Raw genomic sequence first — 27,793 nt, 5'->3', positions numbered from 1 at the left:
TTTTTTTTTTTTAAGAGTTTATGATGCAGAAAAAGGTGCTTGTGGTAATTTATAATTAAAAAATTCCCAGTGACGTTTACTGATTCAGTGCAATTTCATTTCAGACAATAAAGTCTATTGGTAAATTGTAAAATATTCTGGCTCCATTACCAATCCTTGTGTATAAAGTGTTTGGTAAACACATTTAAGGAATCACTGCAAAAAATGTGTGTATATCGGCAGATAAATCAGTATCGACATCAGCCCCTGCCCCAGCCCCAAAAACTGAGTGTCGGTCGAGCCCTCTTCTTCACACTTTCTGAAATAAGTGCATAAACTGATGATCGGCAAGTAATGTATTTCCTTCTCCTTCCTACAGCTATCTAAAGCGTTTCAAAGTGATGAAGCCTAAGGTGCTGAGGAGCTGGTGCAGACAGATCCTGAAAGGCCTTCACTTTCTCCACACCAGGACCCCTCCCATCATACATAGGGACCTCAAATGCGATAACATCTTTATCACTGGACCTACAGGCTCGGTCAAGATAGGGGATTTAGGACTGGCAACACTCAAGGCTGCTTCCTTCGCTAAGAGTGTCATAGGTAGAGGATTTTGAAATGTAACTCGGCAGCTTTTTGGGTCTCACGGTAAAGAAGTAAATGACATACCCATTTGGTACTCTTCTCTCTTTAGGCACCCCAGAGTTCATGGCTCCAGAAATGTACGAAGAACACTACGATGAGGCTGTGGATGTCTACGCCTTTGGCATGTGCATGCTAGAGATGGCCACTTCAGAGTACCCCTACTCTGAGTGTCAGAACGCTGCTCAGATATACCGCAAAGTCACTAGTGTGAGTCTGTTGTTTGTTACTCATCACATTTCTTTATGTAACTGAATGGGCACCCTCTTTCAGGGCTCTCTCCGAAAACCAAACATTTGCCATCTTCAGCACCCAGCAAGCACTGTGTCCTAAGAAAGTTGCACTCTCACTCTTGTCATTTTTGTTGCCAAAAGAAATCAATAGAGCCATGTCTTTGTGTCGAACAAATTGGTGCTGTAGCAACAACGTTCTGACCTCAGGCTTAGCCGGGGGGGGGACTAATTCCCTACTTCAAGTTAAGTTGATTTTAATATTAATGCAACAAAAGGGCTTAATTAGACAAGTCTAACTTGACAATTTAAGACCAGTCTAAGGACAAAACTAGTTTAAAACTGTTTCATGCACAGGTTCAAAATATTCTCCTTATTTGCTTAGTCATAATGGTGACTTTGCGTAACTTTGTTTCTGAAGTTTGCAACAAATGAAGCTTGTTTATGCCACAGTCTTTTAATGCATTTTTAATAATTCAAGGTCATGCTTCGAGAACCTGTGAGATGAGGCATAGTTATGTCAGGGATGTTTTTAGCTGCTTCCCCACATAATAAGTCCAGGGAGTTTTAATTGCAGAATTGCAGCACAAGCTCTTCTGTTGTTTTTAGCTAGATGAATCCTCAGCCTTGAATTTCTTGGGTGAAGAATCTAATGAGCCATATGGAGTCACAGAGGGAGTCCAAATCTCCTTTGTTTTTTAGATAAAGCTAAAGGCTGTATTCCACTCCATTTCAATGAGTGTGTCTCTAATAAAGCACACAGCAAACTGTTTTAGATAAGGGGGTGTCATGATATACATCCTGATTTGATGAAGAGTATTGATTTTCCACTCTTGAGACTTGGCAGTGCTGGATTCTGAGAGATTACTTTTCCACCTGCTGTTTAAAAAAGAGAAGGCCTCAAAGCCCATATTAATGACAGGGCAGCATCAGTGCAACTGTCTCTTGATACTGTTCTTTGCATTGTTACTGTATGCATATTAGAGTGCCCTGCGGGGCCCACTGCAGGATATTAATAGGAGATTGATCAAAGAGGAACCCTGATAGCTTTATACTACTCCCTGAGCACATACAGCTTGCAGCTGCATAATTGGTGGCAATGCTAATCCAGAGATGCATATAATTTATATCTTCGATGAAGAAAGTATCTCTTTTTAAGAATAAATTATCACAAGTAGATCAACAGCATAGTTCATGTTGCTACATAGAAAGAATAACTAGGCAAAATGTGCCTGCAAAAAATAAATTAGGGAAGCAGGTTAGAGTGCTTAACAAAGAAACTATTCCTCATAATTCCACTATTTTAAATGTATATCTCCAGCTACAATCTATCAAACACTCACCATTGAAAAAAGTATTAAAATGTCTAAACCAGGGCAGGCATTCAAGAGGTTTCTATGGATGTTTTTAGGCTTTTTGGAATCACTGCAACTGACATAGATTAGAGCTGACCACAGCTGCCTTGCTCTGCTGACAAGCCTACAGGGTGTGAGTGTGTGATACTTAAAAGATAAGATTGGGGTGGAGTATCACAAAAACGTCCCCGCATTCTCTCTCCTTTGTTTTTCCTTCGTGATTATTTTTCTTCAATACGGTATCCCTTCATGGCGTGCCCTCAGTGCTTTGTTTATATTTCCCGTTCCTCAGGGAGTGAAGCCAGCCAGCTACAACAAGGTCATGGATCCTGAAATCAAGGAGATTATTGGGGAGTGTATCTGCCAAAAGAAAGAGGAGCGGTGAGTGACTGTCCCCATCATTGTCCAGTGTCCGGCCAACAGGGCCAGCAAGGTGCCCTCTCATCTTTCATGCCTTATCTCACCTCCCCCGCTTCATTGCTGTGGCGCTGACAGTTTGGCTCTCAGCAACACTGCAGTCTCCCACCATATCTGCAGGTCGTCTTTTATTTTTGTTACATAATGAGTTTATGCACATAGAGGAAAATAACAGTTGATTAGCCTCCGGTTTGTTTTTTTCAAATTGAGGTTTGATTGGTTTCTTCGAGTGACCAAGATGTCCTTTCATCATGAACACATCAGAATTCTTGTTCCACAGCTAACTATATCGATGCTACTACTATCTGCAAACATTGTACATTACAGAAAAGTGGCATCAGTGTGTGTTGTACAAATATGTGCCAGAGTCTTAAGCTTTAATGTTCTTTCTCCCAGGTACAGCATCAAGGACCTATTAAACCATGCTTTCTTTGCTGAGGACACGGGTGTAAGGGTGGAGCTAGCCGAGGAGGATGATGGGAAAAAGGCCTCAATAGCCCTGAAACTGTGGGTGGAAGACCACAAGAAGTTAAAAGGGAAGTACAAGGAGAGTGGAGCCATCGAGTTCACGTTTGACCTGGAAAAGGAGATCCCTGAGGTTGTGGCACAAGAGATGGTGAGTTAATAATTGCAGGTGTAGTTGGAAAAACTTAAATAGAACTCAAAATAGAAACACATTTGGAGATAACTATGGATTTGGACACTTCTGATTATATACATCATCTTTTTTTTTTACATTGTGCTGTCCACCTTAAACACATTTGATTTCATTTGTTTGTTTGTTTGACTTTTTCAAAATCTTTTGAATAGTAAGTTAGTTGTGATCCATGCTAGTGGTGCAGTTTGTCATACTTTGCACATCTTTGTGGCTTGGTGTGTTCTAGCTGTTGGCAGTACTCATATCTCATCATCAGGGAATGCACTCAACTGCAGATTGCTTGTGATAACTTACCCTGCTCTTCCAGGAATACAGTGATTGCTGTTTTATTTTTTTCCTTTTGTTTACATCGTTTTCTCCTGTCTTTCCCGGCTTGGCTTTTATTGCACAATCCGTTGGGTCCTTATCTGATGGTCTTCACTGAAGATTTCTCTCACTGTGGAAGCCATGATAATACTGACTTCAAGCCTTTCTATCAGTTATCTAACATTCTCAAGCACAATAATATTATTTATTGGGTAATAGGATTAAAGGAAAGACTTAATTTAAAATAGTTTGGCAGCAGCTGGAGAATATAAACAAAATAATTGTCTGGCTTTGTTTGGTGTAAAAAAGGCCTATCTTAGGACTATCTAATGCGCCAGAATTGAGGAGCATCTGCAATTAATCAGATATTTCACAAATACACCTACAGTAAATGCTCATACATCATGTATCAGTAAGGGAGTGAAAGGTCTGCATATTAATCATTTCAGTAAGCTGAGTTACAGTGGGTGTCAGATTATTAAAAGCGGTGAGTGAGAATCTGCTGTCCTTGCCTTCTTTGTTTCTGTGTCTTGTTTTAACAAATGTCTTTCTTTTCATTGTTGTTCTCTCGTTCTCTCGCTCTCTCTCCCACACATCTCTTTCCCTCATTCTTGTCTGCTCTATCTCCCACCATTTGTCTGTTTTGGCCTTGACCAGGCTGTGAAGCTGGGAAAAAAAATTAGAGACCTCTCTGTAACAATCGCCTTGGGGATGAAGGCAGACTTGTAGAACGACAGCACAATTAGCTTGCATACTGTACTTTATGCTGCAGAGTCGATGAATGATTATGCTTTATTCACATAGCATTATTTTAATAAGCACGGCATAGCTACTTGACTAGTATTTTTTCACATTAGCTATTATTTTGTTCTTCTATTGTGTCTTCATTTTTATTATTTGCAGATGTAATGGCCTAGACAGTTCTGTTGTGAACAATGAACCAAGCTGCTGACAAAGGGAATAGCTCCCCACTGCTCTGATCCCCTTAAAATAGCTTTCTATTCCTTCCTTTTCTTACTCTTTCTCTCTCCCTCACACACTCCCCTTTTTAATGCACCCTCTGTTCTCTCACATGGTCTCTGCTAAAAATATCCTGGAAGTCATGCTCTTCCCTCTTCTTTGTCAGGTGGAGTCTGGCTTCTTCCACGAGAGTGATGCTAAGACTGTGGGAAAGTCGATCAGGGACCGTGTGGCACTGATCAAATGGAGAAGGGAGAGAACAGTGTCTGCTGCAGCTGCAATGGATCAAGGTGAAGGGGGGCACAGGGTCCAGATGACACCATCTCAGGGCACCTCTGTTGGGGCTTCACATGTAGGACAGCCTTTGCTGGAACCAGACGATCCAGAGGCAGACCAGCACAACAGGCTGAGAAACCTTCCAGCCAGTGCCACCTCAGTGACGTGTAAGAGATTCTGTTCACCACACGGAAACACATGAGCTTGATCTTTAACTTTTTTACATGAGTACATAATTTTTGTGTCTCTGCAGCAGACAGCACACTTGACAGTGGCATGGGCTCCACTGTGTACTCAGACTCCCACAGCAGCCAGCAGAGTGTCCTCTACCAGTCCCTGCTGGAGCCTATTACTATGGCAACACAGCAGGTCTGTATCGGGAGCATACACACCCAGGTGGATCATGTACATTCAGATTTATTAAAATACACACACTGTCTGATTGCAGCCATTGCTCACGGCCTTGGAACAAACAGAATGCAGGCGCTGTGTGCTGATCTGCACAGTCGACACACATTTTTGGACACGTGCAGATCCGTCTTCATGAACACAGTCATGCACATAACATGCATAGTTATATGCATAATTATTTTTCATGTATTAATGTGTCATTGTTTGTTCCTTCTCATCTCATTACATTGCTCCTTTTTTTTTGTTTATGTTCCTTTCATTTTGAATAACATAATATGTGTTTTGCTTTTGGGTAACTCCTCTATCAGTGCCAGAGCAGTAGCCCTTCTCTGCCAGATCGACCTCACTCCTGTGAAACGGGTCAAGTATGGGGGGCAACAATGAGCCCAGACCTCAGGACTCGTTTGGGAGCTGCAGCCCGGAGAGGAAGTGCCCCTGTTATCGACACACAGCGGGCAAACCACATTGCTCAACTCCGTGCCCTCATTCAGCCTCAGAGATCTATCAGTCCCACCCCCACAGTACTAGAGGATCAGTCAGAACTCTGCTCATCTGGGCTTCACACAGAGGCGAAGGATGACTTTCCCTTCCAGAGTGCTTTGCCACAGCTGCAGGTCTCCCCTGTCTGTTCACCTTCTGAGTACCGCCGCCTCAGTGACACCTGCATTATGCCATCTACCAGTGAGAACTTAACAGTGCCTGTGCCAAGTGGACGCAGACACTCTGACCTTAGTAGTCTTATCGGTCTAAACTCTCATCATAACCAACATTTTGCAATGCATAGAAGCCACATGTGCCCAGCCTGCCTCTCGCTGCTTCTTCTAAGGTCACGGGAAGGGAGCCACCGACACCCTTCTGTAGTCATGCCTAAACACCTCTGTCCATGTGACTTTAGACACCACCCGTCCTCTGGTGGAACAGTGACCACCCCTGGTAATGGACGGCTGAAAGGTTCAAGTGATTGTTCTGATTTCTCACTGCTGCAGCAGTCCCTGTTCAATATAATCAGCCGCAAAGCAGCCCCTTGTCACACCCAAACAACCCAAGCCTCCCTGCTGCACTCCTCAGCTGCCCACAGGCCTGCCTGCACTGATGGAGGCGGCAGCCTGAAGAGTCATCGCCTGAGTGGCAGTGTGGTTGGACACCAAGAACCTGTTGGAGACTGCGACAATAGATTCTGTGCCGGAGATCAACAAGTTACCAAGGCTGTGGGAGTGGTAGGTCACAATAATAGACAAAACGCATTAATTTCCCTTGAGGGGGCCAACCTGCTTAACTGATTTATCCCAGCTTGTGGGAGATGCAGCATTTTTCTGCATGGAGCTGGTCCGATCTCCTGTCTATTGACAGTCTTGCTGACTGTGTAGGCCTACAGAGCTGACCGTCCTCTTAAAAATCATAAGCTTGCTCCTGTCTGAGGATAATTGCGCAATCTCTAACAGACCACATTTCCCTGCTGATTAACTTTAATCAATCCCTTCTAGAACTGACCTCCATTTTAACATTTTCCCTTTCTGCTTTACTGGCAAAATGCTACAGCTGTCTTACTCCTTCGCCTGCCTTGGATAGATGACCTCTGATGGAAGGAGAAGGACTCGCTGTCTGCTCTCTCTTCTCTCAGTCTCTCTGACAATGTCTTCCTTGCGTCCTTATTTTAGCGCACACCTGGCACAGCCTGCTCATTGTTGAAACAGATGTTTTTCATCAACTTATTATTATCCCTCATCCTCTCATTATACATATATCCTGTATGACTTAATGAAATTGGCACAGATGTTTTGAGAGTTTATCCACTATCAGTAAAATTCATCCTTAAGACAGGCTAACTTAAATTTCTCTCCTTTGTATCCTCAGGCCACTTCAGCAGGTCACCAGAATCAACAGTCTATCCAGGGCCTGCCCTCTTCCAGCACACCAGTGCATGCACCACTGCAGTACCTCCAGCCTGGACACAGCTACCCTGCTGCTCCATATGCTGGCCAACACAGTGCTGCAGCACCAGCTCCAGCCAGTCTGTGTTCAGTAAACATCCAGCATACAGTCAGTGCTGCTAGCTATACACCTCCAAATGTGCAACAGACCCAAAATGCAGCAAGTATTTCAACATCAACTGTGCCACAACATGTTGCACAGAGTTACCAAGCACCAGGCCACCACCAACAGGCTCACTCTGCATCAGGATATCCTGCACCAGTCCAACAACAGACTGCAGCAGCAGCAACCACCCTGTCAGCACAGCAGCCAGCACAAAGCTACCCTCTTGCATCTGTAGCCCCAACTTTGGCAGCCACAGCCCAGTGTCATCCTGCACAAGCTCCCAGCGCACTGCAACATGTCCAAACTGCAGTCAATCTGCCAAGTCAGCAGCCTGGTCAGAGCTCCTCCACACCAGCACTTTATAACCAACAGATACCTATTCAGCAAGAGCACCAACAGCCCTTACTGCAAAATACTCAGTCCAGTATACAACTAACACAACATGCCGGGCAGGCTTATATTCAGCCTCACCTCCAGCATAGCCAAGAAACTCTGCAAAGCATACACCAACAAATGGCACAACAGCCGACCCAGCATTCTCAAAGTGTTCAGTCTTCTGTTCAGCAACAAGTACATACCCCAACTCTACAGAAGCACAGTCAGAAAATCATGCAGACAGCAGTTCGACAACAGAGCCATGACATATCCCAGTCTACACTCCAACAGGTTCAGAACCACGCTGCTCAACCTCATGCTACAGTAGCCCCAGTTGTGCAAGTTGCAGCCACACATCAGAGTTACCCTGCTGCAGGTCTACCTGATGCCGCCTCTCAGAGCTATGCACATTCTGCCCTGAATGTGCTGCAGCAACAGACTGCTCCAGCTCAGAGCCATTACCTGCCTGCACAGGCTACTGCTGTTTCACAGACGTATGGCAGAGCTAACCAGATGGTGACTCCTCAGAGCCTCCCAGCCTCTTCCCAGCATAGCCAGGCTTCACATCTCACCCAACAGGTGCGTAAATGGTATTGACGATCAAAATAAAGTACATTGTAGCAAGGTGGCACACAAAGTGCACCAGTTTAGGGATGAACGATTTTGGGGGACAAAAACTAATTGCAGTTATTCTGACCAAGATTTCGATTCGATTTGCAATTTTATTTTTTAAAGTCAAGCTTCAGTTCAATATTCACGGTGTAATATATTTGTTGCACATCTGTCTCTTCGAAGCCGAAATACTTCCGAGTCACGGAAGTGCTGCATTTCTTTGTTACTAAATCAGCCAAGGTTGCTGCTGGACAAGAGGACGCATTTTTCTGCACTACAAATCAAAGGTTTTACTTGGTTTTCACGTGTTGTTGGTAGGCGTATATGCAGTCCCCACGGGCCATGTCTGATTGGCGAGCATGACTGTCACACGAGGAGCACGGCATGAATTTGTAAAACCATTGACGTGTTTAAACGTGCATAAGATGTGCATCACACAGCAAAATTAATCGCAGCCTTTGCGATTTGCTAATCGTGTTGTTTCACATCGCGAGTTTGATTAAAAAACTGATTAGTCACTCAGCCTAACACCAGTTTTCCTATGTTGTGTGTCTTTTCCCCCCTCTGACTTCGCCCTTTTTTTCCATTTTTCATCAGTTTCAACCCTATCTTTGCAACGCTGCTTTCCTGAATCAGGTAGAACTCCTTTGTCTCAACACACTTTGTCACTGTAGGACTCAATGTGGGAGGGACAAAGAAATACATTTAAACAAGTTAACATTATGGTTATGCTAGTTTTGAAGCCACTCAAATGTGGTGCCTGGTTTTGATTTGGTGCAGCTGAATTGGAAGCAGGTGTGTTGGTGGACATGCAGGCGAATGAAAAAATGAACAGTCCAATACAGAAGAGTTTCCTCGGACATCAGCCAACAGAAATAATTGAACAGTAATGAAAACAATAAGAGTGGCTTTAGCTGCTGCATCAGCCAACCCTCCCAGACTTGCTCTGTGCCTTTGGTCCACAGTGCTCCAGTGTGTGCAACAGATTCAGACTGATTCTAGGCTTAGGGACAGGATGGAAATTGTGAGCTATTCTCATCTGGGTCAATAGCAGGAAATACAGATTTCCAAACAGAGATGAAACTGGAATCCCTGCCATTATTGAACTTCCTCCCTCTTTTTCTCCCTCTTCTTCTTCTGCAGAACATTCCTGTTGGTCAAAACATTTCACAGCTTGGACAAGATGGACAAGGCCATGGGCAGAATCTCAGCCAATCAGCTTCTGGTGTGCCAGCCCAGGCACTTCCTCCTCAACAGTCAATGGCTCCGCATGCTGTCCATCAGCAGATTTCAAACTCTCTACCTCCAACACACCCATCCCAGGTATCGTTTATCTGTTCCCACTGCTTTCACAGATATTTTAGTTAATACCTGCTGAACTACTGTATGTCTAAGCACTTTTTTCTAGCTTGGATTGTACAGTGCAATAACGATAACGCTTTAAAGCAAGTTATCTTTTCCTCCTATGTTTGAACTTTGTTCTCTAGATTATTTGATTTCCCTCTGTTTCTTCCTTCCTTTTTCCTTTTCCTTTCAGTTTCCTTCACAGTATCCCACAGTCCAGGTGATGGCAGCTGTGACTGACTGTGAATCCTCCTACCCTCACTCCTGTACTGCCCCTCACCCTTCAACTTCCTCTTCCCTTAACCACCTCTACCTTTGTCCTGGACAGAACCTCCCTGTGACCCCGTCTGTTTCTCCCCTTTCTCCTCTGCACACTGAAAACATTTTGGTTTCACCAATTCCGGTGTCCCTCATACCATCCCCCTCACATGTGCTGGGCAAGATGGGACCCACATCCCCACAGCATCAGCCCACTGCTGCTTTGCAGCAGAGTGTTAGATCTGATGCTTCCAATTTGCAACCTGCCTTCATATCTGCACCAACCACCCACCCCATACACACACACACTGCGCCATCCCAGAGCACACACCCTCCCAAAAATGGCAGCACTCAGCCTCTGATACAGGTAATTATGATGGCTGCAGTGGAGTGCAGATGTTTACCGAGAGGGTGTGAACTGGAACCTTTGTTTGTGATAACCTTGGTCAGACTGTTTTCGTATCTTTGTTTACATAATTTTTAGTCACTGCGCTTTTGTTCTGTAGCTGAAGGATAGTGAACAGTTTAATGTTAAAGTGTGATTAATTGAATAATGCAAATGATAAAATGACTCAAGTTTTTGCTGATATGTGTTGTTTTACATACTGTACTTCATAGATGAAAATCCTACCGAAGATGTTTTGAGAAATTATTACAATGAATGTAATAAATAAATGCACAAATAAATATATAAACAAGATGATAATAATGTATTATGTTGTTTGTCTTTCAAAGCAGATTCCCCAGCAGGCCCAGGTCAGCCGTCCTGAGCTAGAAGTCTTCTCCTCAGCTTTGCAGAATGGGTTAGACCAGCCAGCCATCGCTGCTGCCCAGCTGGACAACAAGAACCCATGCCAACTGCCCCTGCAGGCCCAGTCTCAGAATCAGGTTCAGAGCCAGATTTCTGTGCTGCAGCCCTCTGACTCTCAGAGAGCATCTTCTGGGTCTGCCAGTTCCTGTCTGACTCAGCAGAAGCAGCTCAGTACTGTCACAGGAGCTTCAGGTCAGGGGCCAACAGAGACCAACACAGAGGTATGGACACATGACTCACTTCCACACTTGGTTCTCACTACTTTTTCTCCCTCTACCCAGCTTGCTTTGCAGAGCCATCATGCACTACGATATGTAGTATAGTACTTCCTCTCTAGTCACTGTCAGGAATGTAATCTTAAATAAAGTACTTGATTGATATATGTTGCTATCTGATTCAGTCTTCCTGTATGTTTATCTCTGTGTTCTGTCTGCAGGATCAAGCTGCAGAGAAACAGACTGGAGGACAGAGCTATGACAGGTACAACCTTATTTTTTTTGCAGCCATCTCTGCAGGGGAAAAATGAGTGATTGAGCCAGTACAGTATGCATCTCTCAGAATTACAGAGTCATTTCAGCTAGCTCTCAGGTGCTGTCCAATTGACATTAATCCATAGAGCATCATTCTGCCCGATCAGCAGTGGCATGAATGTTTACATAATTCATTTGTTCTTAAACTCTAGTACTTCAGACTTCTGAGTTAGAAGCGCCTTTGTTTAGACTGTTGAAAGAGCTACATGAATACCCTGATAATTGCTATGTTCAAAGGAACATTGCATTGATTGACATCACTCTTTCATCTTAAACAAAAAGGGGAAAAAGGATTAAAATATTACCAAAAGACTGTCGCTTTTATCGTTTTGTTTTAAACTCCCTGAGGCAGAGACATTCTTTACTTCTCAGAAAACATTGAAAAAATTCTACTAAAGTATTTGTCGTGTAATTAGGACCTAGTTGACAGCTATTATCTGGCAGTGTGTTGACCGAAGGACAGCTCTCCAGCTAGACAGAGACATATTTGTAAAAGTGCGCTCTAATGAGCACTGTGTTGGCATCTGTTGATCTTTTGTATCATTGTGACCAGCAGCAGCTAAAACTTCTTTCATTTTCAGAAAGTTCACTTGTTCCTTCATAATGGATGGCAGATAGCTAATCCCCCACAAATCTATATCCCGTTATGTGGAGCTTATGTGGAGTTTAGCGTCACCCATGGCTGACATATCAGATTTTTCCAAATCCTGCAGGCATTCCAGAGCAGTGATAAATAAAAAATCTTTTCACTGAGGTCCATATCAAGGAAGGGAGTTAAAAACCATTAGTCTCTTTCCATTTCCAGTACAAGATTCATGTCCATCGCATCCAGAAGATTGTGTGGCACCTGAAACTCATCTAACTTCGATAAATTATTTTTTTATTTATATACACACCTTATTAACCATTTCCATCTCTACTTGTTGCTCATTAGTTTCTGTTAGGTTCTGAGTACAACTGAATGTGCATTTTAATCTTAAACACAATGGTCCACCTATAGGGAATGTGGAGCTGCGTGTTCAGTATCCATGAACACTGCAATGCTTAACTAATACTTACCTTTCATCACAAAACCAGTGTCAACTCTGATGCCACATCAGGGAAGGAGATGAGTGATGGTTACGAGGGGACACATGGAGGTAAAGGCGATGGGAAGGTCCGCAAACACCACCGCAGGTCCACACGGACTCGTTCTCGGCAAGAGAAGATTAGCAGGCCAAAGCTCAACATGCTCAATGTGGGTAACCAAAATACATTCCAACAAGGAACATGTCGCTTTCAGCCAAATATATATCTCATTAACATATTTATGAATATAATGTAATAGTAGACAGTGTATTTATTGTGCCCACGCTCGTTGCAGGTGTGTAACACTGGCGATAAGATGGTCGAGTGCCAGCTGGAAACCCATAACCATAAAATGGTCACTTTCAAGTTTGACCTGGATGGCGATGCACCAGAGGAGATTGCTACGTACATGGTGTGTAGGAGTCCCTGCCATGTCAATTGATGGAAAGGTGTTTGTAGTGTGCTGTAAGCTGTGCTTTGCGTCCGATGCTTTCTTATGGCTCAGATCCCTGAAACTCCCTGTGATACTCTTCTCAGCTGCATTGCAGCAAAAAATCTTTGTCTGTCTCTCTCTTGCTCCTTCTCCCCGCCAATCCTAACCAATTCATATCGGGCTCATATTTTTAGATAGATGGATGAATATTTATGGCATGACTGCTCCACTAAATTATCATGTACCAGATAGGTGGTCCAAGGCAAATACCTACTTCTGAATCTCACTAAAGCAATACATTTAATTACACCTTATGATGTGAAATGCTTAGAAAAAATTATGCAAAAGTAGTTATTTCGAAGTGTTAGATTTTATTAATCATTTGTTTGAATTTGCTCTATCTTGGCAGCTAACTATATTAAGAGAATATCTTTTGATCATTTTGTTTACCTTTTTAAACGTTTCCCTTCTAAACATGCTTATACATTTGTTGTTCTTGGTTTCCTTGAAGTATTACTTGTTACGCTAAAACCTTTAATATTCTCTTGCCTCTTTCTCTTTTGACCCCCTTAGGTGGAGAATGATTTCATTCTGCCTTTGGAAAAAGAAGTGTTCATCGAGCAGCTGAAGGACATCGTGGACAAGGCTGAGGACATGTTGAGTGAGGACACGGAGGGCGAGAGGAACTCTGACCAGGGAGGCAGTCCCAAACAGAGTGACGGAGCTGGCACACTGGGAGCAGAGGTGAGAAAGGAACTGTTGACAGTTAATAGTTGCAATGGCGCAATCTGTCTTGGAGTTTCTCTGCCTTTGGATACAGCATCCTGACAGCACTCTCAGGATTGACTTTGCATGCAACGCTGCCAACAGGAGCTGCCAAAAATACCATTCTTGCTGATGTGTTTTTTTTATTTAACTTAATTTATTTCTGAAGTTCAGCCCTTTGGAGAAACCTTTTTAAATGTCTATTAAATTGATGCACATGCATCAGATCTGTGTAGTAATCCTTTCTCTCTTTAGGGATTGAAGGCTTCCACACCCAGCACCCCACAGCTGGTGTACCAGCAAAATGGTAAGACTTTAAGTCACCTGGATTGTATATATTCACTTAAACAAAATCCACTCACTCTTTTCAGCTCTTGTTAAATTCAGCTGCTTTCTTGTACGTTTGCATTCTTAAGAGGTCTGTTATGATGTGACATTGGAATGTGGATGATTTATTCACTAACCTAAAACTCTGTTTTTATTTATCCTTGTGCTTTTACAGTGGCCAGTCAATACCTTCAGCTCTACTACTGAATTAATTTAATAGTAAATGAGTATTTATGGGTTTTTCTGTGTCTCTGCCCTTGACAGTCCTCCACACTGGCAAGCGCTGGTTTATCATCTGCCCTGTGGCTGAGACGCCTATGTTAGACAAAGAGAAGACTACATCTGACACCTCTACAGTCCATGGTATGCTACACACTCGGAAATATTGAGTATCAGTATTGCTTCCTTCCTGTTCTCAGATTTACTGCTCACTTAGTAAAATGTTTTAATGTGAGGAGTTGCTTTCTCTGCCAGGACTGTATGGTCTATAGAAAAAAACTGAATTGTTTGTGTCTTGCTTGCTGCATTGGTTAGTGAAGACACTGCGCATGCATTAGAGCTGGGGTCAGTTATATAAGAATGCTTCTGCAGTGGTTATAGGCTGAAGTGAAGGGCAGGATTTATACTCCAGCTGACAGAGCCTGATGGGGCAAGACAAGCAGTGATGTAACACTTTGGCACCCACAGGACCCAGCTCCTGTTCTTCGGCCTTAGCTGAACCGAGAACATACTCGAAATCTGTTATCCTCCTAATTAACCTTTTTTATTTCTCCAGAATCTGAAAAGTCTGCCGCGTCATCAGTCAGGCACAACAGCAACACAACTGCAGTTACTACCCCAATTGCATCTTTATCCTCCCAAAGTGCGTCCTCCTCTTCCTCTCTGCCCCCTGCAGCTCAGACCTCAGTGCAACCTCAAGACCAAAACATTGACAAAGCCCGGATCCAGCAGCCTCAGTCCTGTGTATCTAAACATGCCCTTGCTGCTGCATGTGCCAGCCATCACAACACCCATCCGGTGGAGGAGCCTTGCATCTCTGCTGTTTCTTTGGTCACAGACATGCCATGCTGCCCTATTGTGCCACCTGTCTCTCTGGATGTGAATGCTATTGATAAAGGAACAGCTGGTGGTTTGAACTCCTCTAAAACTAATCAGCCTAATCAGAAGTCCAGTCCTACTGGAGAACTACCACCCCAGCTGGCCTCCCATCAGTCTGTAGTTCTGCAGCAACCCTATGCCACCCCCATGCAGCCCGGTACAGTCACCTCCCAGCCCCAGAGTCCAGCACATCAGCCCTCCCAGAGCTCCCAGTCGTCTAGCCACCAGCAGCCAGCCAGCGGCGGACCAGGAGAGTCGGACGGTGAGGGACCACGCAGGGTGGAATTTGTTGACCGCACCATCAAGACTTTAGATGAGAAGCTGAGAAACCTGTTGTACCAGGAGCATGCTCCCTCCCAGCCCTCCAGCACTGCGTCTGACCCCCAGGCCTCCGGTACAGAGGGAGTCAGCTCACCTCCAGTCTCAGACTGTCAGAGCACTGAGGGAGCACTAACAAAGAAGAAAGGGGAGCCACTGGTAAATTACACTGTCTGTATGTGTGTGTGAGAGAGAAATCTGAGTATACAGTCATTGGTTGGAAGCTAAGTTAATGGCAGCGTCATTGAATCGTTTCCCTGCACTATGTTATTGATTTGACTATTGGCTTTTAAGAGTGAGACCAATACTGTGTTTAGAGAGAGCGGAGGGTAATAAAATTACTGCTGTCAGCACGATAATTCATCATGATCTCTTCCTCTGGCAGCTTTATTTCGTGTGTGTGTCTATGTGTCGGTGTGTGTGTGTGTGTGTCTGTGTGTGTGTTTCTTTGTGTGCATGGCTGCTACCAAAAACAAATTAGGGTCTGACTCATTCAGACAAAAGTGAGGTCAGGAGAGGATAATGGCTGGCCTTACCACACTCATCTTGCGCATCTAGCGATTTACCACTTGCCACTGTTCAAAATGATTGCAGCCTCCCACACACACCCCTCTCTTTTTCTCTTTTAGCCGCAGATTCCTGAGCGCACAGATAGTGTGGGTGCACTAAGTGACTCTGCAGTGGCAGGTAGGTAACATTATTTACGTAATGTGTATATATCACATCATTGCTGCGGGATAGTTTTAGAGTCATTTGTTTTAAAAACAACATTCTTTCTGCTTCTTTAGCCACTAACAGGGTTGTGAACAGACGGGATGTGACCACCAGCTCCAAAAGCCGTTTTCAAGTAAGAATCCACTTTCAAAACACTTGCCAATGTAATTTGACCAAATTAAATTATATTACAGGTCATGACTGATGCCATTGTTTGTCCAGTTTGTTGCTTAAACATTGGATTAGTTGATGATGTTTACAGATCCTAATTTTGTTATGAACATGGGTTTCCCTTCCTTCCAGATCATCCCCACTCCACCGGATGTCATTTGTCGTTCAGAAAAGAGCAAAACGAGCCTTAGCACCTACAGTTCCCCAGCACCCTCTAGTGGTTCTGGAGGGTCTCACAGCCAGAGTCAGGGCAAAGGGAGCAAGGAGAAGGGCAATGTCCCTGTGGGCAAGTCCTCTTTGGCAGCTGCAGCTGTTAATGAGAATGTACGAGCATCCAAACCCCACATTAGTAACCGTTTTTCTGCCCCACCAAACTTCTACCAGGCCACCCCTACCTCCAGCCCTGATCTCACCCCACACCACATCCCTCGTGCCCAGACCATGGACACTCCGACCCATCAACAACAACACAACTCCTCTCAACTCTACTCTGACTCGGCAGATGAGGACAGCAGCAGCATAGCCCTTCCTCCGGCCCACCCCGCTCCCCCACCTCATACCCTGTCTGAGCACAGTGGAAGCGACCTCGTGAAGAGGGCAGTGGCCTTCCTGCGGCGCTCTGGTCGGAGCAAAAGTGAGCAGAGCTCTGAATCACCAAGCCGACAGCCCGTGGCAATGAACGGTCACGCTTCTGCAGGACATGCCCATTCATCCTACATCAGCAGTGACAATGACTCCGAGTTTGAGGATGCAGATATGAGGAAAGAGCTACAGAAACTGAGAGAAAAGTAAAGCACACGCATATGCACTCACACACGGCTGCACAAATGTGTCTGCCGTGTCACTTGAATCTAAACTGTGCATGTCACTTTACAATACTTTGTTTATACTCATGCTCACTTTTCAGTTCTCATGGTCTGACTGCTGTAATTGCAGTTTTGCAGATGCCACACATTAATCCAGTTTTCACTTTTGAAAGGAGGCCTATCCTCTCCCAATATAATTGACTATAAAGTAGATACCGTATCACAAGTTAATAAAAATAAATGTGTTCCATCACTTTATTAAAAAACACTGCTCTGATGAGAGAACTCACTCATACTGTTGCAGCAGTAACATGAATTTGAAGCACTCACTCTTCACAAACTCCTGAAGAAAAGTTGAAGGAAAGTTGACTGAGGTTCACCTGGGTTCCAAGCTTGCTTAACTGTTATTGGACCACAGAACAAAACTTTGGAGCGGTCATTTATCAACAAACACATGAGCTGAGTTAAAATCATGGCATTAATATTAGCAATAGTATAAATGCAATGAGGACTTTAATAACATGATGCACACAAATACAATGTTACTTAATCATTTTGACTGCTTTGCCATTATTATGATTTTAACCACAGTAAACTAAAAGGGCATACATTACATTGCATCTTAGAATATCACAATACTTTGTTTTCCTTTGCACAGAGCTCATCAAAAACTAAATGATCATGTGGAAGCTCATAAAATGATATCACTAAGTTGAGGTTTATCAGTCAAGTCAATGCAGCTTGTTTTTTGAGGACTTGGAGAGGATTTTGAACGACTCAGTAATACGATACATGCTGTAGGAGAGGATTCCCGCGAAGCAGGTGTCATGAGTACAATTCCTAATGACAGAGGCTTAAGTGGACTACATGGAGACTAAATTACAGAGAAAAGTGCTTTAAAAAAGATGATGAAATCAACCGACCGCCAATATTTTAAATACATTTCTGTCTGATCTCTTTCCGTACCTTCTCACTAGACACATGAAAGAGATCTCTGAGCTGCAGGCGTTCCAGAGGAATGAGATTGAGCATCTGTACAAAGAGCTGGGCAAAACACTGCCCCCCAATGTTGGCCTGCTTCATGCTGCACCTCCAAGTGGCCGCAGGCGCAGGGCCAGCAAACACAAGCTGAAGGCTGGAAAACTGCTGAATCCCATGGTGCAGCAGCTCAAAAACAATCTCAACACCTCCACGGAGAGGAAAGGTATGTGGGTTGGGATGGTGTGGTGATAAGTGGTTATTGTAATGATTTGTGTGTATTGCAGAGCTTTTCAGTCTGAAGTTGAAAACACAGGAATGGCATCAGGCTCAGAAAACTGTAGGAGTGTGTGATTCACACAGTGATTCACTCTGACTCACCCGTTTTCTTTTTTAAATTTTGTGCCAAGGTGAAAGTGCTGCCAGTTCATCCAGCTCCCCAGCTAAAAGTTCAGTTCTGTCAGATGGCTCTGCCCACTCTAGTGGCAGCTCCAGCTCCAGCAATCAGCCAAGCACCGGTCCAGAGCAGGTCCACACCCAACAACCCTGTTCCTTGAAGGGCTCTTTCTCCTCAGACAACATCTACGCTGGGCTACATGGTGATGGAACAGCCAGCCAAGCTGGCCCTGGTCAAGGTACACATTATAGGTTCATGTGCATGCTGGTGAGTGTGTCTGTGTGTGTGGATGGGACATGCTATCTACATAACAGCCTCTAGGGCTAAGGTAAATGCTTAACAAAATGTTGTCCATACTGTTCAGTTCATGGAACACATTTTGCAAGTAGAAGGATCAAGAGTCTCATTATGAAGGATAATGGACACAAACAGGACCACATTAATTTAACTGAGCAACTTTGTTCAGTATGTATATCTAAAATAATAGATGTATAACTAAAACCATATGTTAAACAACTGCACTTCTAATGTACTTATCAGGAGGCTAGTGTCTCTCCGATTGAAAAAGAAGTGTCACTTTTGTGCTATACATGAATGTGTGCATTGTGTCCTGATACATACACCGATCAGCCACAACATTAAAACCACTGGCAGGTGACGTGAATAACATTGATCATCTCATCACAATGCGATGTTCTGCTGGGAAACCTTGGGTGCTGGCATTCATGTGAATGCCACTTGACATGCACCACCCATCCAAACACTGTTGTGGACCAAGTACACGCCCTCATCACAACAACACTACCCGATGGCAGTGGCCCCCCCAGCAAGACAATGTGCCCTGACACACCGCAAACACTGCTCAGGAACAGCTCGAGGAACACAATAAAGGTCCCAAGGTGTTGACCGGGCCTCCAAATTCCCCAGATCCCAATCTGATCGAGCATCTGTAAGACGTGCTGGAGCAGGTCTGATCCATGGAGGCCCCACCCCCCAACATACAGGACCCAGAGGATCCACTATAAAACACCCTGGTGCCAGACACCACAGGACACCCTCACAGGTCCATGTCTTGACAGGTCAGAGCTGTTTTGGCTGCACAAGGGGAACCTTCACAATATTAGGCAGGTGGTCATAATGTTATGCCTGATCGTTGTATGTCATCTGTGTATTTCAGATGCACTGCTGTTCAAAATCCAAACTGATAACGATAACAGATAATTGTCTGTAGTTGTTACTATATCCACTAATTTAATTGTTTAATCCTAAATGTACATTGCAAGTATATTTAAGTCATACTTTGTCACTTTTATATCTCATAACGCTACATGAACCAAGATAACCTTTAGTTCAAGCCAAGAACTTAATGTAAAAATGACATGTAAGGTATACTGTACTAAAAATAAAACTTAAAATAAAGGAAAACATGAAAAATTATTCAGTTATCTACTATAACCTGCAGTGTAGACAATAACGAGTTGGTATTACATAATACTCGTACTATTTTTCAGGCAAACTAAAAATAGATGGATAAATGTTAAATTCTCAGTTCTAACGGTCAGTAACAGTTGCTGAAAACTGACAGATAATGAAACATGGCTCTTTTTGTTGTTTGCTAACAATATTTTGGAATTGGTAGTTAACACAGCATCTCTCCTTGGAAAAATTGTGCCATTGTACCTCATAAATTCTTCAGCAAAAGTGCAATTTTTGTGCTTGTCGTTTGAAATGTTTTAATTTAGTAAAACTTAAAATAGTCAAGAACAGCATTGTGAAGCTGATGAACATCAATTTTTATTCAACATTTTTCTTAAATCGAAGACCAGAGTGTGTTTTTGTGAAACCAGCCCCAGAACCTTTGTCTTTTCTGTATCTGGCTGGTTTCTTGCTTTTAAATGCTGTGGTTTCAATTGATTTGGTTTTTAATTTGCTAAAAAAGTTGAATTACTTTATTATTAGTAAGTAATTAGTAAGTGGTAGTGGTATTCAGTGATACATTTTAATACACTGTATAAACACTTAATATTATCTAACAGTAGATTTTTCTTATACATTGTATTCTGAAATTGAATTCTGAGTATTTTCTGGATTTAAGCCATGCTAAAAGCACTTCTAAGTACAGGTGTTGCAAATTTCAATCCATGCTAAAAAATGCTGTAATAATTAGTAGTAAGTAGTAATCTGACTCCATCAAATAAACAATGACAAATGAATTAATAAATGGGGACAAAACTCAATCATGCAACCTCAGTACCCTTACCTGATAGTGTTTTTTCCCCTTAATAATGCTGTCTATTATGAATTGTAAGTATTTGCTAAAATGTCCCTTAAATCACCAGATAATTTAGTGGGATCCTGCATATCGTGCACTTCTTCTTAGTATCCTTTGCTGGTGCTTTTGATGGTGGGGGTTTCTCATCCCAGTCTCTGTGCACTTTTACAAAGTGTCTCTCTTGTTTCTTCTCTTCTTCCCTCTTATATTCATTTTTACAGGCTGGACGGTTTACCACCAAACGTCAGAGAGAGTCACCTATAAATCTAGTAGCAAACCACGCACTAGATTCCTCAGTGGACCTGTGTCTCTGTCCATCTGTTTGTATTTGTTCTTTTCTATTTCCCCTCACTCATTTCCATCTTATCTTTATTTAACCTGCCTCTCTCTTCTACCAACCACAATTCTTTTTTTATTTATATGTAATATATTGGATCTTCTATTTCACCCTCCACACGGGCCTTATCTGACATAAATTACCCATTTTCTATTCCTACCACTTGCCCCCTCCTTCAGCAACTTCAAAGTTTTGTCCATCACATGCACACACTCGATATTGATATTCAAAACTCATATGAACAAAGTAAACTGAATCTAACTAACAAAAGCACACTCTACCAGAATCAAAGGCTGGTGCGGTGAGGATGTGTTTTCTTTTCATCTTCGAGCCAATCAGTGTAGCCGGTGTTTTTTCTGTGTAGCATATGTCTTTACTGGAGGTCCCTTCACCTGTTAACTGCTGTAGAATTTTACATTTTCTGAGTTTAGTGCCCCCCAGTGGTAGTATCAAGTGAGACACTGGTTAATGGCACTATACGCCTTTTTAACAGAGTTGTGCATTAACCACCAATTCAAATTTAAATGGCATACATAGTTGTATTTTTTTTCAATTTCACGTCTTTTATCTTTGCATCGGTCGTAAAAATTGCAGTATGACTACCTCAGGCAGGTATTAAGATATGTTTTGGCAGTCCGACCTGTTATTTTGTATGTAAATAAGAAGCTATGCCTTATCAAAGTAGTGGCTTCCTAAACGTATTGCTGAAAGAATTGTCCTTAACTACAGGCTCAGAGTAATTCATGCGCCTCTTGATATCAAGTCGTGTTTCCACTTGCTGCTGAGTAGTATCTCAGATAGTTGTGCAACAACAATATGAGCTTTGTTGTACATTTGTGCACTCAGACAGTGTAAATACGGCCTCGTGAAATACTGTAGCAGCGGCCATCTTACAAACATCCTCACCATGTTCTGAGTAATACTTCTTCAGAAAGATTTTGCCATTAGTCCTCCAGGTGAGAATCAGTGTCTCTGGTGGTCAGAGAGAATGAAGTATAAGGGAAAAGAAGTAACAATGGCCATCTTTCCATTTCTTGGTAAGAAAATTGAAAAGGAAACATTTCCAGGTCTGCATGCCTCTCGAGATTCATGTGTATGTCCTCCAATGCCCAGGCTGCAAGTAACTTAACACAGTCTTTCCTCTGGCAATCAACAATTGACAGACCCACAGTTACATTCATAACCATTCATTTGAGATTATACTGCCCCCTCCCCCTCATACAAATGCTTTGTGCCGTGCTTCTGGCTTTAAAAAATAGACCCCACGAGCACACTGGGGCGAGTTCTCTCCAAACATGGGCCTGAGGTCAGATCTAAAGGAAGACAGTGTGCCTGTTTATACAAGTGTTTTTGTGTGTGTTGAGGTTTTTCCTTACACATTTGCTGGCACTTCTTTATTTGGTTTGACTCGACATGTCAGACCAGCGTGGCAGGGATTTGCATTTTCATTAAAACAGGGCCACCTGCTTGAAGGTGTGTCTTTAAGTGATGACACACTAGCCTTGAATAGTAATCAAAGAAATGGCTGTAAATACTTGCAGCGCTGCAGTATTTTTTAAGAATGGAAAATAACAAAGGCCCGCTAATATAGTGAAAAACACGTTTCATTTCCTATAAATTCTTCATAATAAAAGTCCCGTGGTTTAGTTTTTAAAGCTTTTATTATGAAGCAGCTAAATGAGGAGGTGTTGGGTTTTAACCAGCAGTAACTTAACTCAACTCCTGAAACAGCTGAGAGCAAACATGATGATGTCAGAAAGTACAAACAGGGAAGCAAAATAAAGTTAGAAGGACAACAGTACGAAGAGCTGAAAACTAAAGACTTTTTGCATGTTTGAGGAGAAGGGGCGTCGTCACAGGTCAGCCGCATCCAGAACACATCATTGCAGCCTGCTTAAACGCTTGAAGGTGCACTTAGGCCTCGTTCTGGAGATGGTCCATCTCGGACACAGCTTGGCTCAACTTTGCACACTTTAAACTGGTAATGGAAACACAAATCAGCGCGGCTTAATGTGCTAATGGAAAAGCCTCGTATGTGTGTGTTTAAATGTAAGATAGACTACCAAAGCCTTTATACCCTATTTATTTATTGTCTGTTTCCATCCACTGTTAATTTTGATTGTATAACATCTCCCAAGTCAAGGCACTTTGCCCAAGTCAGCACTCCTCTGTATACTAACACAGAGAACCCCCCCCCCCCCTTCCCTGATAGGCAGGGCCCTTTGCTGTGGTATAGGAGAGCTCTCTCTGTCCCTCATGTTTGGACGGAGAAGACGTGCATGGTGCAGGCGCCAGGCAGGGCACTGATGGAGACTTGCTCCGCCATATGAAGGGCTGTATCATCAATATTACTACTTTATTTTTTCTCCTTCCACCTCTCCTGAGTTACCTGCATGTTTCTGACAAGTGCTGACATCACTGAAGTGATGAGTTCCAGCTAGTATCTGTGTGCTCTTTCAGTTTCAAGTTTTATTTATTTTGGTGTCACGTTTTGTTTCACAGGCATTCTCACATCGACAAAGGATCTCTTTTTAATCCAGGCTGCAGTCCTCCTTTCTTAGAAAACACTTAGTATCCTGTTGTGGTCTTTCACTTACATTTAATGGACCATTAATTCATATCAAATCTTGCAAACAAATAAATCCAAATTATGTGTAAAGCTGATTAAACAGATGATAGTTTACCACAATTGTTCTAGTAAATTAATTACGAGGCAAGTTTAAAATTTGATGGTCTTCATCCTGAAAAGGTTGTTAGACAATGCAGGAACTGAACGTTCAACATCACAACCCAAGGCTCACAGCTATGTGTGCTCTCTTTCTTTAGCATGTAAGGCGCACTTACTATAGTAGTCAGCTTTTCAAATGATTTCCTATTTTAAAAAGAACACTTAAGCTCCTTCTTCCAGTCCTCCTCACTGATTCTCAACCCCCTTGTCCTCCTCTTCCTCTCTCTCTCTCTCTCTCCCCAATTGTTTTGATAGCTGAATGTGCTTTTGAAGCAGCTTGTCCACATACGTGTGGTGTGCAGTGTGTCCTGGCCTAACTGTTTCTGTCTTGTGCTGTTTTACCTTTTTATAGGGTCCACTCTGAAACGACTATGTCTAGGCAAAGAGCGCAGTAGTAGTAACTATCTCATTTACTTTCTTACTCTCTGTCTTTCTTACTCTGTCTTCACTATTTTAGTCCTCCTTATGTTTGTATGTGCACTTTATTTTCTCTTTTTGTTTTGTCACTTTCAAAATGTGACAGTTACTGTTGAAAATGTGGGTAATAACCTTCAGATCGTTGCATTGATTTACGTTTGTTGTTGTTTTGCATGGCGGTGTCAATGTCTTGATTGCTGAATTTAGTCATTGCTTGCATATCAAACATTTCATTTGTCTATAATTACTCAGAAAAGTCATTTATGTTGTAATCCTTTGGCTGCTCTGTTGGCAAAATGTATCACAGTACATCAATTGTGTACTCTGTCCTCAACAAAACCATAAGGACTATTATAACAGTACTGAAAGATGGCTTTTATGGAGGTGATATTATAGATTCAAGTGCCTTAATGATGCCATACAGCAGCCAATTGATTTGACTGTCCCATTTCTTGAACTGGCCAGATTTCTAAGACATTTCTGTGTTTTCAGGGTCGTCTCTCAACACCACCACAGCGCAGACGGCTGCCAGTCAGACACAGCCTTCACTGACCTCAGCCACACCCTCACCGTCTCCTCAGCCAATCACGCGGCTCGCTCAGGTGCAGACCAACAACAGCAACAACAAGAGAGGCACGTTCACCGACGATCTTCACAAACTGGTAGACGACTGGACGAAAGAGACCGTTGCGGCAGCCAATCAGCCTCGGCCCTCTCTGAACCAGATCAAACAGCAGAGACGCCAGCAGGACCTGGAAGGCAGAACGCCACCCATGGGAGCAGCTGCACGTGAGGTATTCGAGACAGGATTAGATGATTACGGATCAGTTTTCGGGTTTGATCTATGACATTTTGAGGTGGACGTCTTTGTACAACAGCTCCCTTCTGTTTCAGATGAAATGCCATGTTGGTCCGAGCAAGTTCCAGCTGCCTCTTTCCTGCCCCCTGACTGCTGCTTTAGGCCCTGGTTTGCCCACAACCCTAGCTCCCAACTCCTCAGCAATGCTCTCTCCTGGGTACCTTATGCCAGCAGGCTCCTATGGCGGGATGGTTCCTGGTCCTCTTTACTCCCAGCAGTGGCCTGGTATGCCTAGTCCCGTAGGGCCCGTGGGTCCTGTAGGCCTGCTTGGTGCTGCAAGAATGATGCCCTATGCCACAATGGCAAGCACAGGGATCAAAGCCTACCCTCTGGTCATGCATGAACCAGAGAATGGCCCCTGTCCGAAAACCACTAGGACTACCTAATCTGCCAACTAAAATGTGTTAGTGTGTATGAGCGGGATGGTCCAGCTCCACTCTGTTCTGGATCACCAGAGCCACACATGTACATATTCTGATGTTGTAAATAACATGATGCGAGTGTTGATAGTCTTTATACAACACCTATATCTGTAGTTAAGTGTGTGTGTTTGGGTGTGTGTGTGTGTGCGCGTGAACGTATGTGTGTATGCTATACAGTACATGTTACGTATGTCTGGATACCTAATGCTTTTTGGCTTTGGTCTTGACTAAACTCAGCCATACAAGACATTTTGTCTGCGGTCACGAAAAACATATTTCACTTTATTCTTTATTAATGCAGTTTTCACATCGCCTTTCTCTGTGTTAAATACACGTTAAACACTACATTGGAATCCAAATACAAGTGGTTTGAGATACATGAACAGGACAGTATTTATGATGAAATATATTTGAAGAAATGTAGTGCCTTGAAAATTGATTTATAGATTTTTTTTCTTCTGTGAAACAAAGCATGTCTGCATCCAAGTTATTTTCATTTAAAGCTTGAGTGCAGTCCCTCTTTTTTTTTAATGCATTACAGACACTTTTGTTTTTTGGTTTACATATGAATGCCCTTGTAGTACTGCACTATTAACACAGTATATGCTCTTATTTAAATAATAAAGTCATGTTTTAACCCGTGTTTACTTTCCACCCCTGTGACAGATGGAATGCCATAGTGGTGAGATGTACCGTTGCCTTGCAGAAACAAATGGTTAATGTACGACTGACGCGAGAAGGAAATAAAAAAAACAAAAAACATTACGCCAGCAGCCAAAATCCACTCTTTCAGGTCAAATGGTTCTGTCGGACACGGCCTCTTTTTGATAGGACGAATGCGTTGGGCAGCGCAGGAGGTGTCAGTGTTGTAGCCTTGTGCTCAGATGAAAGGCAGTGTCCAGAGCCATATATACTGTACATAGCTCTTTCTACAGTATGTACCTCTGGTAGTGTTCTGATCAGAATGTAGCAATTAATATGTGAAGGCTTGAGGCTTTAAAGTGCAATTTAACCCCTCCACAAAGCTTTGATCGTGGCCTTGCCACAAGCCTTATCTCTGATGTGTGCAACAGGAGCAAGCTGAAAAGTTGAAGTTGAACAAAGTTACAAATCACCAAGCAACAGATAGATGTTCCCAGGCAAAGTATAAACACAACAAAGCACCAATCAAACTCTGAAGTCACTACTGCTAAATGTTCTTTCAACTTGGCTGTCCTATTACTCAGCATACACTGTATGTCAAATGTTTTGTGCAATCACCAGTTAAGTCTGACGTTGTCTTTTAAATTATTTGATGTTTAAAGCTTGATTATTTTTTTTGTTTGTTTGTTGTTTTCTTTTATGCTGCTATCGTCTGAGGTGATTCCACTGTACAGTTAAGCATTATATTCACATGAGATGGTACGGAGAGAAAAAAAAAACAAACTCAAATTAAACAAACAAGACGCTCACAAAGCAGTGTTATTGCCTTGTTGAAATTTTGATGTTGTGACTTTTGATTTCCCAGGCTGCTTTTGATGATAGCCTCTTTTTATTTTCATTTCCAGTAATATATTGCAAAATTCAAATGATACTTGATGCAGGAGATTTGCACAACATATGGTCTCCTTTAATCCCAACCTATGTTTAAGAGTTTCCTACACTGTATATAAGTGGGTGTCACCGCCTGTACTTTTATATCACTGACAAGCATGGCCAACTTTTCATGTTCCACAAAGCAAAGATAAACAATAGAGCTTCTATGGTAAGATATCTCACATCTTCACAACACATTTGAACGGTTTCAGCACCCCAATCCTGCCAAGCTGTGAATTGTACAGTTTTCTTGTAGTTTATATTTGTACATTTTGTTTGTCTGATTGTTTAGGGGGTGTCGGTGGCAGTGGAGGGGTTGCTTTGATGTATATTATTCCATCAATTCGGTTTGAATTGGACTTTTATAGGATATTATGCAGAGTCTTCTGCTTTGGTGAAATACTTCCAGTAGTAAGAGATTTCTGTTCTCTGTCACTTGTATCTGGTTTTGTTTCATTTCCACCTCCCTCGCTGCTAACTCACCGGGAGCAGGCGAGGGAATAACTATTGTTGGCGCATTCGTCCGGATGCAGTGATGAAGCGGAGGGCTGGGATGCACAGAGGAGGAGCGGTTTCAGACCCTTTCTCTTCTCCGCTCATCTCACTTCTCTGTGGACAACATTGCCCCCTGGTGAATGTGCTCTGACTGTCAAAAAGCTTGTATTCAAACTGTGTGGGATTGCTTCTGCCTGCTGTGTGTCCCACTGCATTACCCCACCCTACCCTGCTGCACTCTAATCACAGACTGTATGTTGAGAGAGAAATAAATATTATTTTGTGCTTGATGGTTTGTTTCAATGTTGTCCTTATTTCTATTTTTTATTTTGGAAGCTTTTATTTAAAGTACATATCTGAGTGGTTACAAGCATATGTAGCATTGAGTTGATATTATATTAAAGGGGCACTATGT

General features: G+C 42.8%; 1 protein-coding gene across 9 annotated transcripts in view; it reads left to right on the top strand.

The window, feature by feature from the left end:
• The window catches only part of LOC311265861 (serine/threonine-protein kinase WNK2), a 45,382-nt gene extending 17,714 nt beyond the window's left edge, over nt 1-27,668 (top strand). Inside the window, exons 3-30 of one of the 9 annotated variants that reach the window (XM_084367930.1) lie at nt 359-579; nt 671-828; nt 2,496-2,584; nt 3,017-3,236; nt 4,711-4,987; nt 5,077-5,189; nt 5,540-6,448; nt 7,086-8,222; nt 8,853-8,891; nt 9,399-9,578; nt 9,793-10,224; nt 10,593-10,889; nt 11,105-11,148; nt 12,276-12,435; nt 12,562-12,678; nt 13,273-13,443; nt 13,720-13,771; nt 14,056-14,154; nt 14,567-15,366; nt 15,837-15,894; nt 15,996-16,054; nt 16,225-16,880; nt 17,876-18,102; nt 18,287-18,511; nt 20,767-20,865; nt 23,963-24,007; nt 24,520-24,821; nt 24,922-27,668. In XM_084367930.1, coding sequence (XP_084224056.1) covers nt 359-579; nt 671-828; nt 2,496-2,584; nt 3,017-3,236; nt 4,711-4,987; nt 5,077-5,189; nt 5,540-6,448; nt 7,086-8,222; nt 8,853-8,891; nt 9,399-9,578; nt 9,793-10,224; nt 10,593-10,889; nt 11,105-11,148; nt 12,276-12,435; nt 12,562-12,678; nt 13,273-13,443; nt 13,720-13,771; nt 14,056-14,154; nt 14,567-15,366; nt 15,837-15,894; nt 15,996-16,054; nt 16,225-16,880; nt 17,876-18,102; nt 18,287-18,511; nt 20,767-20,865; nt 23,963-24,007; nt 24,520-24,821; nt 24,922-25,272 — 7,537 coding nt within the window. In that variant the 3' untranslated portion in view covers nt 25,273-27,668. Of the gene's footprint in view, nt 1-358; nt 580-670; nt 829-2,495; nt 2,585-3,016; nt 3,237-4,710; nt 4,988-5,073; nt 5,190-5,539; nt 6,449-7,085; nt 8,223-8,852; nt 8,892-9,398; nt 9,579-9,792; nt 10,225-10,592; nt 10,890-11,104; nt 11,149-12,275; nt 12,436-12,561; nt 12,679-13,272; nt 13,444-13,719; nt 13,772-14,055; nt 14,155-14,566; nt 15,367-15,836; nt 15,895-15,995; nt 16,055-16,224; nt 16,881-17,875; nt 18,103-18,286; nt 18,512-20,766; nt 20,866-23,962; nt 24,008-24,519; nt 24,822-24,921 lie in introns of all 9 variants that reach the window. The other 8 variants (XM_084367929.1, XM_084367928.1, XM_084367931.1 and 5 more) reach the window with 8 other exon arrangements.
• Nucleotides 27,669-27,793: the final 125 nt, after the last annotated feature.

The sequence above is a fragment of the Pagrus pagrus genome, assembly GCF_965226575.1.
Source record: "Pagrus pagrus genome assembly, chromosome: 11".
Taxonomy (NCBI): domain Eukaryota; kingdom Metazoa; phylum Chordata; class Actinopteri; order Spariformes; family Sparidae; genus Pagrus; species Pagrus pagrus.
The sequence above is the reverse complement of the archived record's forward strand: the minus strand, read 5'-3'. Positions and strand labels throughout refer to the sequence as shown.